The 12,960-nt window shown below is 50.5% G+C and overlaps 3 protein-coding genes across 3 annotated transcripts; 2 read left to right on the top strand and 1 right to left on the bottom strand.

The window, feature by feature from the left end:
* Positions 1 to 659: 659 nt before the first annotated feature.
* Positions 660 to 3,793, top strand: INS49_002723 (uncharacterized protein; the record flags this gene model as incomplete). Its single annotated transcript, XM_043163527.1, has 7 exons — positions 660 to 737; positions 790 to 881; positions 937 to 1,597; positions 1,652 to 1,732; positions 1,788 to 2,506; positions 2,561 to 2,761; positions 2,821 to 3,793. 7 exons carry the CDS (start codon positions 660 to 662, stop codon positions 3,791 to 3,793), a joined length of 2,805 nt encoding a protein of 934 aa, XP_043032033.1.
* Positions 3,794 to 6,143: 2,350 nt separating this feature from the next.
* Positions 6,144 to 7,629, bottom strand: INS49_002722 (uncharacterized protein; the record flags this gene model as incomplete). Its single annotated transcript, XM_043163526.1, has 7 exons — positions 6,144 to 6,344; positions 6,400 to 6,449; positions 6,510 to 6,626; positions 6,680 to 7,274; positions 7,360 to 7,431; positions 7,486 to 7,506; positions 7,612 to 7,629. The coding sequence occupies 7 exons, from the start codon at positions 7,627 to 7,629 to the stop codon at positions 6,144 to 6,146; spliced, it is 1,074 nt and encodes a 357-aa protein (XP_043032032.1).
* Positions 7,630 to 9,784: 2,155 nt separating this feature from the next.
* On the top strand, positions 9,785 to 10,986 carry INS49_002721 (uncharacterized protein; the record flags this gene model as incomplete). Its single annotated transcript, XM_043163525.1, has 2 exons — positions 9,785 to 10,130; positions 10,187 to 10,986. The coding sequence occupies 2 exons, from the start codon at positions 9,785 to 9,787 to the stop codon at positions 10,984 to 10,986; spliced, it is 1,146 nt and encodes a 381-aa protein (XP_043032031.1).
* Positions 10,987 to 12,960: the final 1,974 nt, after the last annotated feature.

Raw genomic sequence — 12,960 nt, 5'->3', positions numbered from 1 at the left:
GCTGGCCCAAGACATCAAGCAGATTGCCCTGGTCTTGGAACTTCTGCTGTGAGCACTGTTCTACATAAGATCTGGAAACCTTATCGGGCCGAGTAACTCAATTCATGACGTTGACACATCGTGACAGCCCAGCTAAAATAGACTTGATGTTCCCGTGAAGACGGCGCTATTTTATGAATCCGTCCAGCCCCAATGGGGTGCGGCCAGGCTGCAGTGGTAGCCGAGCTTATTTTACCGGCCGGGTCAAGCAGCAACAGTTAATCCCAGGACCATCCGGCTGTTTTTATATTGTCGAAACATTGGCCCAAGTGGCCATATTCCATGCAGATTTGGTGTAATGAAAAATGCCTGAACTACTTCCAGGTTAAAAGCATGGAGGTCCACTGCTTCTCGGTCCCAGGCGTCGATGCCCAAAATTCATGAAGGGCGCACCTCTAAACACACGTGTGGTCTCGTGGAGGCTTCCCGGGTCCCTGATCCTGGTCTACCCCAGAATCTGGGTGGGCAAACGCTTAGCTTAGCCCCTGAGAGTGCCCCACAGCTCCACATCCCTCTTCCTGTGTCCTAACATAGCTCGAGCCTGATTCGGCCTCTACACGACCACGGTAGGGCCTCGAGACCCGGAAGCTGGCTGCCCTTCGTCAGCCGCTGCTGGTATCATGGACAACTCCCTCAGAGGGCCCAGCAAGATCAGGAAACGAGCAGCAAAGGCATGCCTCGCCTGTCGAGCACGCAAGGTCGGTTCTCGGGCCTCCAGTTCAACTCACAACCACTGACCAATCCCACAAGGTTCGCTGCGATGTCTCGCAAAGGGGCAGGCCGTGTATGAACTGCTACCTGGACAACGAGACATGCGTTGTCACCAGCCGGGCAACCCGACGGTATGTATATCTTCTTTCACCGGCGGGAACACAGCTGATGAAGGTATACGTGCAGCCGAAAGCAGAAAGATGACGGGAGCAATGTCGGCGCGTCAGTGACAAGTATCGAGCCCTCCAATGACTCGCAGCGGCGCGGCTCGGGGGAGTCGACGGCAGCCGTGGAGCAGGTTCGAGACGCGAACATGAGCCCTGGCACCGCGTCAGACGCCGGGAGTGAGAACCTCCACGGTGGCCCAACTGCCTTCCATGAGCCTCCCAAGGGGACCGTGACGGGGAGCAACGGCGGGAGGCCGGCTGTTCACTACGCCGAAACCAGCACACAACGGATGATCCCAATGCAATATGCTCCAATGCCGGCACCACCTGTGCAGCACTATCCGCCCGCCCGAGCAGGGCTCCAGTGGAGCGGGGAGCAGAGCACGAGGTTCGGCGCCGACATCACGTACACGTACTACCCGTTCATCGAGGTGAACAACCTCTCGGCCATCCCGCCTCAGGACGTCAACTACCTGGACCTGCAGGGCTGCCTGCGAGTGCCAACCAAGACGATTCTGGACGAGTTTGTCAAGCAGTTCTTCCTCCACGTGCATCCCATCATGCCATTGCTGAATGAGGGGGACTTCTGGGAGATGTACGCTTCCCAGTCCCAGGGAACGCACGTGTCGACGAGGATATCACTTCTCATGATCCACGCCATGTTGTTCTCTGTTTGTGGTGTAAGTTTGAGACTAACGTCCGCGCCGAGGCCGTTGCTGACTTCGCTTGTTTAGTATGTATCTCGGAATAGCATCAAGGCTCTGGGGTTCCCAGATGTCAAAGTGGCCAGGTCTGCGTTCTACCGCAGAGCAAAGGTGAGTGAGATGGGGAATTTCTTCCCACAGGTCGAAGCGCTGACTTGTGCCGCAGCTTCTCTTCGATTTCGGAAGCGAGTACAGCCCTATAGCAGTCGCCCAAGCCACACTCTTGCTGTCATCATGGTCGCCAAATCCGAGTGGCAACAACACCCGTGCCAGTAGCAGCTGGCTTAGCATTTCGATCCAGCAAGCGAAAATCGCCGGCGCTCACCGGTACTCCTCACTACACCAGACCCAGTGGCCCGAGTCCCAGCGATCACGGGTGCTCAAGCACCAGAATGACCTCAAGAGGCTTTGGTGGTGTATCGTCCTCCGTGACCGGATCCTATCTCTGAGTTATCGTACATGTATACAAGTCACCAGAGCACATTTCGATTTTGATGCCGAGGCGCATGCACCTCTCAGCTTCGCGGACCTGGCGAGTGAGATCGAGCGGAGCCGAGTGTACAATTCGGGGACGAAGAAGTCTCTGATCGAGATGCTGGCTCATCACATCCAGCTTATGGTGGCGCTCACAGACCTGCTGGTGCTCGTTTGGCCCCTAGACGAAGCACCGCAGTGGGCCAGGAGATATGGGGAAGAAGAAGCAGCCAAGATCGAGCGGTGTAAAGGCCAGTTGAGGAGCTGGTATCAACGATCTACGGCGAGGTTCCCCATGCCAGGGGACGGAATAAGAGCAAGGTCGGGTGCCGCTGACGGCAGTGGCCGAGGGGCCGAGTTCCACCACGATTCAGTCGTGTTATACACCAATCTGATGTACATCGCCTACCAGTAAGTGTACCGAGCACTGGAGTCGACTTCATGCAGCTGACAGACCGGTGGTAGTTCTGCTATGACACGGTTGTGTCACCTTGAGTGTCTCCAATTGACACTGGCGGCAATATCAACGAGATCGGGCGGCACGTTGCCAGATCCATCTGCATTGGCCAAGAACGGATTGGAGATACGGGAAGCAGCTTCTGGAGCTGTACGGTGTCTCAGGGAGCTCATACAGCTCCGCTTGTCGAGGTGGCTACCGCTCAGTTCGTACGTACACAAGCCGTCCTTGACGCCCCCTCGTGAATCCGGAGCTAACATGTGTTTAGAACTTCTTGCACATCACTTCCCCTGATACTACACGTCGTCGATGCGAAGCTGCCGTCTCAGGTCGGCCCCAAGCTGCCCAGTCTTCACGACCTCGTCGAAGCCGTGAGGAGCTACCAGTCAGCCCCGGACAGCTTGGACTGGATGTACGACGCAGTCCGGGGCATCGTCAGCCTATCCCAACTCCAAGACCCGGGCCAGATATCAAGCCCGTCCCTGACCGCCGAGAACCTGGGCGCAGTCAACAGCACCTCGGCGGCTACATCGGAGTTCGCATGCCACCCCAGCGTGCACCTGCGCCTCGCCCTGGTGATGGACTCGGACCTGAAGAGGAGCAAGTCCCTGAACACGCGGGACCTGTCCGCGGGGATCGCGAGGCTGTTCTCGAGCGACAGCGTCAACCGCATCAAGGCGCTCCTCAGCCAGGTGCCCCAGCAGAAACACACGCCCTCGGCCGGCGGGTCCTCGCGGATGCAGTCCGGCTCCAGCAACCCGGACAACACCTTGAGGAAGCAGGCGCTGGCCGACTGGGGCCAGTTCGACCAGTCCATGATCTTCGCCATCGAGCTGGGCCTCGTGCCCGCGCAGCCGGCCGCGGGCGGCAGCGACAGCGAGGACTCGGCGAGCGCCATGTCGGTCGGTTCCGAGGATTACGACAACGCGGCCCCGGCGGGGTCTTCCGGGGGGCTGCCTCACCGCGTGGTCCACAGCAAGGACTGGAAGGAGGTCGCGGGCCAGGCGTTTGCCGAGACCGGGGACAATGCCGAGAGGGACGTGCTGGGTGCTTTTATCTTCAGGGACCAGCCGCCTGGGGCCGAAGCAGGGCATTATGTGATCGATGAAGATGACGGGGAGAGTGGCGACGGCGGTAATGGAGGATCGACGGTTCGCGAGGCGCGTGTACAGTCGACACACGGCGATGGCGATAAGGAGACCACCGATGCTTCACACCCTGGGACCGGTCTACTTATTTAATTAGGTGTTTTTCCTGTTAAGACCAGTCCAACGGCCGAACAACGGCTGTTCGCGTGTCTGGAAACCGCCAAACCTAACTACCTGGCAATCAACTTTCTCTAATTATTATTTTATAAAAAAGCTTAAATTAATTCTTAATAATCTTTAAATCTTTATAAGAAGCTTTTTAATAATTATAAGAATAATTAAACTTAATTTTTAAGCTAAATTATATATTTATAAAGCATTAAGCTTAATATTTATTAATAAATTTAATATTATATAATGTTAATAAAAAATTAGCTATATTTTTAATATTAAAAAATTATAATAAAAATCCTTAAATATTTTGCTTAATTATATATTAAATAAATATTTATTTTTTAATTTAATTAAGTTTATATTAATTAATATATATTTTTTTATAATATTATTATTTATTTATTTAATAATATAACAAAATTTGAAAAATATAAAAAATCTTAATAATTTAAGTTATAAATATAAGTTTTATACAATTTTTTTAAATGTCTTGGGCGCTGCGGGCAGGGTGGCTGGCAGTTGGGCTGCGGCAGGCAACATACGCGCAGACCACCTGCAGCCAGGAGGCCCTTAGCTTTTAAACCTTAGCTGCCATCGGAGGAACCCTTTCCTCCCTTTCTCTTTTCTTAGCCAGACGAGGTCTTATTTAGAATTCTATAATATTGAGCAAGACTTGAGAGCTTTGTCTCTTGTATGTCCCTCCCGTGACATTAAAGTTTTTAATTACTTAATTAATTAAAATAATTTTATCTTTTTTTTAAATAAAAAAGTATAATAAATTATTATTTTTAATATATTAAATGTTTAAATAAGTAAATTAAAGCAAGATTAATTTAAAAAAAGAAAATATAATTATTATTTAAAAATATCTTTTTTATTAAAAGTTATTTAATTTAAAGTTATATTATATATATTTTAATTACTTTAAATTAATTAAATTAATTAAAAATAAGAAATTAAGAGCGGATAATATTAATTAATATTAAATTAAATTAATTCCTTTATATTAAATAAATATTAAAATTAATTAAAGTTAATAAATATAATAAAAATTTATTATAAGGTAATATTTATTATTTAATGATAAATTATATTATATAATTTTAATTATTTTAATTATTAAGTTTTAATAAAAATATTATAAAATTATTTATATTTAAATAATTAATTATAATTTTATAATAATTAAAATAATTAAACTTTTAATTATTAAATTTTTTATTATTTATATAATAAAATTTTTATAATTTATAATTAATATTAATAATTAATATAATAATTATTCAATTTAATATAAAAGTTAGTTTTAATTTATAAATTTTAATATTTAAAGGTATTTATTATAATATTTATTATAAATTTATTATAAAACCGTTTAACTGCGGTATATTTACCGTTAGTTGGATCTGATAATCTCCATAATGGCTGATCGTTGAGCTAGTATTTAACCCAATATCGCCTAACCGCTCCCAAGGATATTTCGACACATCCCCAAGGCTTAAATGTTTTTACCCAGTCAATATATTCACGGTTTTGTTGTCAAGGCGTTTGCTTTTCAGCCGTCGGGGACACTTGGGCATTCATGGACTGGCGCAGGCCAGAACAACGGCGGCAGCCACTAACTCAACGTCAGTCTGTGAAGTTGGCAGAAACGGCGAGAAAGGAGAGAAAGTGAGGTGACGTTGCTACTTGCGTCCGAGACACACGCCATTGGAGCCGGGACTTCGGTGCTAGATAGCAACCCAGTTCAGTCCTGCCGGAAAGCGCTTGGAAAGACATCGGGTGTGTGACACGGAGAATTAGGGGTGTGTGACTTCACCTGACATAACACGTCACACACAGGAGTCCGTGAGCGCCACTCGGGGTCTCCCGTCGCGGTATAGCAACGAACGAGTGGTGTCTGGATTATAAGCAGATGACGCGGCGTTGCACCATCCCGACCGGGTCCAGGAAATAGAGTATGGAAGAGATGACGGCTTGTTTAGACTGGGATAAGGCGGACAAGCGCGTTCAGGTTATCGTCGACGACTGCGGAGACGGAAACCGTGGGCACAGGGGTATGGACTACATCAGGAAGGTGGTGGACAGAGAGATGGGGTTGGACTCGGTGGAGAATAGGGGCGTTTGAAGAAGCAGAATGAACCACTCAAATATCTACTGCCAGTTGAGTTCCTCGATGCGGTCAAGGAAGTGCGCACCATTCCGGTAGAAAAAACCCCTCACGCTCCGAGGCCCCTCTTCCGCCACGCCACTGGAGGCTGCGTATCTCCTTAATCCGTCGTGATGTCCGAGAGACAGCCTCTGCCGTTGTCATGAGGTCTTCGACATCTCACGCCTTGAGAATCTTGACCAGCTCAGCAACGATGGCATCTCCTGCTTCTGCGGTGCCCGTGCTGCCGCCCATGTCCTTGGTTCTCAGCCCGGCGTCGATGGCGGCGCGGACCGCGTCCTCGACGATTTTAGCCTCGTGGGCGAGATTCAGAGAGTACCGGAACATCATGGCCACGGAAAGGATGGTGCCAATGGGATTCTGGAAATGATGTCAGCTCTGTACTTGCAGCGAATGGATAGGAATGGCCCAAAACGGGGTCTTGACGCACGACAATCCCTTTCCCTGATATGTCCGGCGCGCTACCTGTCATCTGCGTTAGCGACTGATGTCCACATGAGGGCTCGAACAGGATAGGAGTCTCACCATGAATCGGTTCACATATAGAAGGCACTGCAGAGCTCGGAATCCCGCAGAGACTCGCGCTCGGGAGGAGCCCTATGCTTCCAGCTATGGCACTCGCCTCGTCGCTGAGAATATCCCCTGAAACTTCATTAGCTAAACCGCCTTCGAGGTGGACCAAGGGCCTCGCTCACCTGCCAAGTTTGGCGCTATTATTACGCCATTCAGCTGCGTCGGGTTCTTGACCATAATCATGGCCGCGCTGTCAATAAGCTGATGCTCAACCTTCAGATCAGGGAACTCGTTTTTGAAGACCTCCTCAACGACACTACGCCAGAGTCTGCTTGTCGCCAGCACGTTTGCCTTGTCTAGCGAGATAACCCGCGAGTCTCCCCTAGTCCTGGCCAGGTAGCCGCTCAACCGCGCGATACGCTCGATTTCTGGTTTCGTGTAAACAGTAGTGTCGAACGCATTAAGCCCATCGTACTCTTTTCGCTCTCCGAAATACAGGCCTGAGGTTAACTCTCGGACTAACATCATGTCGGTGCCGCGGCAGACGGACGCCTTCAGGGGGGAGGACTCGACGAGGGCGTCGGACGCGAAGAAGCAGGGACGGAGGTTTCCATAGGCGCACATCTCACTGCGTAGCTTTAGGAGGCCCTGCTCCGGGCGGACGGCGCCGGTGCCCCATTCAGGGCCGCCGATGGCGCCAAGGAGCACGGCGTCGGCGGCTTTGGCGGCGGCGAGGGCCTTGTCTGTGAGGGGGGTGCCGGTCTGGTCGATGGAGCACTGGGGAGAAACGCCGAGGTTAGCAAGAGACTTCTCTCGTGGATGTCTTTAGGCCCGTGTGATCCGTCGTCGGGAGACGACTTACCCCTCCGAGCAGGTGGTCCTGCAGATTGAACTTGCCAGCAGTCGGGCTCAGCTCCTCGACCGTCTTGATAACCTGAATCCTGCGTCAGACGTGCTTGACTGCAGGTCGCAAATACTAGACTCGTACCTTGATTGCCTCAGCAACAACCTGTCAAATAACCAAAGTCAGCCTCTCTCCAGCCAGAGTTGGGGGTGGGAAAGCTCGGGGGTAGTTAGTCACCTCTGGGCCACAGTGGTCGCCCGCAAAAACAACAATGTTGTGTTCCGCCATGGTTGCAATACTTGTCCGACGGACACTGTCCACAAAAGGGTCCGTCTTGTGTGACGAAGCACGAGAATGAGTCGAAGACGAGGTGGGAGGCGGGAGGGCCGACGGAGAAAGTCAGAGTTATGACGAAGGAGGCTCGCGTATTTTCAAAGACGGACGTGTTCGTGTCCTGTATGAACAACCGTAGAATTACGGAAAGGCTCGGAAAACCTCGGCAAAAACAGGCACGTGATAGTGACCGTTCTGAGCGGGAGTTTGCGCGTTTAGAGGTTCCCACGCGCGTTTACAGTAAGATCATTGATTGCATGTGTGTTTAGGTGAAAATTTGGCCGCTGCCGCTGGCAGATGACGCGCTGCTATCGCTGCGCTCCCCTGTGCGGGGCCGGGAGAGCTTTCGGGGGGAAACCGGTCACGTGTCTGACAAAGCATCACCCTGCCGATTCTACCGGCCACCCACTGGAATTGCTGTTCAAGAGAACAGCGACACAATGGTCCCTGGCAGAGATGGGATGTGGTTTCCTGTGAACAGACTCACATGTGTAAGTCCGTTTCGCTACTTGACCTTTCCAAGGTTTTCGATTTGCAAGATACTTACTGATGTATTCCTGCTTTTTAGATGCTTTCCTGATTGCATCGGACTTCCCGACATCCAAGTTCGTCATCCAAGGCAAGAGGTGGACCTCTCATTCATCGCGAAGATGGCAAAGAAACGTGCCAGAGTGAGTTCCCGATATGCACTGTTTCCCTCATCGACTGTTCTAACTGAATCAAGGCTGGAGCTCCACGTTCCGAAGGAAAAAGAAGACGCCTGGCTCCTATGTCTAACGACTCTTCAATAACACCGAGACCAGAAGTAGCTGAGACTACGAGTAACCCCTCGCCAGGCGCCACCTATCCAACGCGTAGATGTCCGGTTCCAGGTTGCGATGTCTAGGACAACACGCCCTCGGCCAAATCTTCCATGCGAGACCATATCAAGAAGAAGCACCCAGGGATTCCTTCACTCAAATGCGACTTTCTAGGTTGTCGTCTTCTCTTTCATACAGGCAAAGAAAAGAAAGAACACTACAGAAACGATCACAGTACAGACTCAGACGCTACGTGGCTCTGCCCTGTGACCGGTTGCCAGCTGGCATACAACACGATATACCAAATGCACACGCACGTTAGGAGGTCGCACCCTGAACATGGCCGTATAGCATGCTCCAGCCCTCTGTTTCCTGAACTGTTTAGATCCGACCAGGACAGGGACTCGCACGCGTTGGATGCGCATGCGGAGAGTGTCGTATATTGCCGCCTCAAGGATAAAGGCTGCAAGACTTTCTTCCTCCGTCGTGCGGCGGAGCTCCAACACTTCAAGATCGTCCATACCGACGAAGCGTGGACCTGCCCAATTGAAGAATGCGACGAGGTCTTCACGTCGCCTCGCCATCGGAACCGTCATATGGGGTCCTGTCACCCAGATATCGAATACAACAAATGTCCAGCACGGAGATGTGATGAGATGTTCCTCAACAATTTGGACATGCAATCTCATTTCGAACAGAAGCATCCTCACATGCAGACTTTCCCTTGCCCATACGAGGATTGTGAGGTCGTGTGCAAATCCCAGCATGCTCTCCACCTGCATCAGAGATCTGAACATCTCAAGATGGAGTTTCGGTGCCCAGTGGAAGGCTGCTCAAAAACGTTAACGTCGAAACTCGGGATCAAGAAACATGTCGAGGTTGTACATGAAGGCGCCTGGTTCCCCTGCCACGAGGAGGGTTGCGCAAAGATTTTCAGTTCCTCGTCAAGCTTAGCAAGGCATATCAAAAACGGACACGGCCCCGTCACAATCCCGTGCCTTCATCCGGGCTGCGAATCGGTCTTCCGTTCTGAGGGAAGCTTGAAAAGCCATATGAAGAAGGTGCATGATCACACACCGCCACTGATCCACCCGTGCCCCATGGCAAATCGAGAAGCATGCTGGGAACGATTCTCAGACCCGAAAGCGGCAGCCATGCATGCCAACGTGGCGCACCATGGAAAATTTCCTTGTGTTTTGCATGAAGAGAGCGGCTGCATAGAATTGTTTGCAGACAAAGCGACGGCAACCTTTCATGCATACAGACACCGTCGGTGGGTTTGCTCCATTCCACAATGTGTGGATAATGTCATGGGCCGAGGGAAATGTCGAGATGCATATCTCGAGCATGAAAAGAAGCATGGAGAATTGGGTCATTTCACCACTCTGACGGACGTTCCGAAACCTAAGGAGTTCATCATACGCACAGACTTTGCGGATGCGGATGCGACTACGACTGCGGCCGAGGGCGACGAATCTCTCACTGAAGATGACACCATCAGTGGTTTTGAAGCTGATGACAGTCCAGGGAAAGGGGAATTCCACTGGGTGTCGGGAATTTTGACCCCCTTCCCTCTGTCACGGGCCGTTTTCGCCATTGACACAATCGGGGAACAGCAGCGCTCCTTGTCGGAAAGAAATAATAAGCTACTTGGTGGTGAGTCCAGGCCATGTACCGTCCATAACGACTATCGGTGACTGACTTACAACTAGAATATCCAGGTTTCTCGATTCGTTCCCTTGCTCATCTGGGCCTCAACTGCATCGGGCCTTGCCGAGTTGTCGACAACATAATCAGCAGACTTTGCCCATCGTCCGCGACCTTGAGCTTTGAGACCACTGCTCTTCGCCGCGGTGAAGGCGGACCGTACATGCGGACCAGATGCATCTCGTGTCAAACTGAATTTGACCTGAGTAACGCGCTTGAGAAGTATGACCTCAAATCAAGTAGCCATGATCAGATATGTGAGAACAAACGGTGCACCAAGCCTGGCTTCGGCGGCTCAAGATTTTGCAAAGATCACCTCTCTGCACTGCATGGCGCGACCCAAACCCTCGTGAAACAGACCTCCCGCAACTTCAAAAACTACGAGAGCATGTCTCTCCGTTTTTGCAAGTCAAGTGGTCCGACGAACCTGCCATGGGGAAAGTCCTTGCACTCATGGACTCCATTGGGGCCGGGGAAGTCGCCTGTCTCAGCGCTCAGGTTCGTCGATCTCGAGTATAATATTTTCACAGGGAGAGTATTCGAAATTGGCATGTACGATGCTTATGGAACTAAGACGATGGATTGCCGGACCTTGTATGGATCCAAAGCCCTCCGAGCAATCATTCAAAAAAGCTCCACTGCTGATTGCAACATGGATCGCATGATGATGAAGTCGGTTCAAGCACATCATTCTACTCAGGGCTCAAAGACTGCAAAGCAGATTGCAGACGAACTAAGGCGGCAGGGCATCTCGCAAGAGACTTATTTCATAGTCTGGCACTTCCACACAGATGACCTGTCATGATTGCGCGAGTGGTTAGAGTCAGAGGGGGAGTGTGGGATACTCCCCCCTGACTCCCAGTGCATCCCATTGATCCCTTACTTTCAGAGAAACCCTCGAGGAGCCAAACTACCAAACAAGCGGTTCCCGTTAACCTTGCCAATCATCTTTCCCATCATGATGGGCACAGATCACGTACTGGTCGGGAAGAACCACCACGCCCTCGTGGATGCGCAGCAGCTGCAGTGTATGATGGCCATATTTCGGGTACTATGTCTGTCTCCTCAGAATCGTTCGGACGGTTGGTTGGAGCAGTTCCGTCAGGACCCTTCCTCACACCGAGCCGGCCTTCGCCAGGCCATGTTGGAGTCGTTCTGGAAGGGTTCTTGAGTCGGGGGCCTGCTACCGCGGTTTGGGAATGCGAATGTTGTGTTTAGTTGCTTTCGGATGGCAAGATCTCTTAGGAATTGATTACTTCGCACCTCTGTAAGCTCTCTTGCTCGCGACAATTCGAGAACGTCTTCGTCCATGGCGTTGAAAACACGGATGAAGAATGCATTAAGCCGCCATAAGGACACTGTTTGGGGCCAACTGCTACGTAGCGCGATCAGCGGCCAGGCAATGCAGTCGACAAGAGATTGTGGCCATACTGAATACTGATCCTCTGGGCAGATTGTTACCTTTGACTCCTCTTTTAAAGAAGAAGTCACAGGGAGAATGTGAAAAGGCGACTAGGTGACACACCCGACCCGCGGGGATAGCAAGTCTGCCGGCTGTGGTTTCACGAAGCTTCACCAGCTGCCTAAAAGGATGTTTGTTCTATTGGGTCGCCCCGACCAAGATATCGTCCGAGTTGATGATGAGTGACTTTCCATAGCGGATAACCCTGATCATTCGGAAATCTTCCAATGTAGTTGCACATAATAGACTCCGCCTGTCACTCATTGTAGAAGGAGAGCCACAGACAGAGCAGAGCAGGAAGACGGCGCCCAAGCTCGGGATCTTCCTATCAGAAACCACCACGGCGTCGCTCTTCTTGTGGGTAACATATTAGCACTAAACAAACGGATTCGGTCGCCGACTGGCTTGTCGCTGAGCTTTCTTGTAGGGTACGGCGATGTTGGAGATGCCCCTCTGGCGGGCAGTAGAAGCTTGTTGCTCCCTCGAGATCGTCGCTAGCTTCGCTGTCCATCCTGAGCCAAAGGGAGGAAAATGAGACTGGTAGGGGAAGGGCCGATGGGGGCTGCCCTGATTTATGTCCAACCCCGCCTCTGTAAGCACTGATGTACTCATTACCTAAGGTATTGTACTTAGCGAGTGGATCTGAGCTTTTCGTGGCGGAGAAGGAAGAGTTGGTAGCGGATAATGATACGTCTAAGGCAGACAAGGATAGGAACGAGACTAGGATGATTCATAGCAAAGCACCGTTTTCGGTGAAGTCAGCATCACCAGACTGAGGCGCCTGGTATGGTCGTGTTTATCACGCTCCATAATATCTCCCGTACCATGCCCTGAAGCAACTGCACTTCAGATAGTCCGTTGTGGGCCAAGGCTTCCATTATACGATGTTCTTCCCGTGCCTAGAGAACGGCAGTCTTCAACAGCGCGCTCGCCACGTTACCAATGAGGTACTTGAAGATGGGACCCAGAAAATACAGGTACCTTTACCCAGGCTACCCGCACGAGCCACCCCTAGGTAGAACCTTTCGCAGCATCTGCACAGAGCAATAACAGATCCCAGAAACGATACACGATCACAGTCCCCAGAAACGGCGCCAATGGTTTAGCAATAAAATCCATCGTTGCCTCATATTATAATCATAATTGCGCTCTTCTTGTGTATCGTGGTTATTTTTCCCGTTTTCATTTGGTGTTAAAACGGTTTCTGGGAAACCGGTTGTAGAGAAGAGTTGCTGGAAACGTGCTGATAGTAAAGTTCAATTCGGAGAAATGTGCGGGATCCAGTATGAATAGTAGCTGTCAAATCTGATAAACGGT

The sequence above is a fragment of the Diaporthe citri genome (assembly GCF_014595645.1).
Source record: "Diaporthe citri strain NFHF-8-4 chromosome Unknown scaffold_1, whole genome shotgun sequence".
Classification (NCBI taxonomy): Eukaryota; Fungi; Ascomycota; class Sordariomycetes; order Diaporthales; family Diaporthaceae; genus Diaporthe; species Diaporthe citri.
The sequence above is the reverse complement of the archived record's forward strand: the minus strand, read 5'-3'. Positions and strand labels throughout refer to the sequence as shown.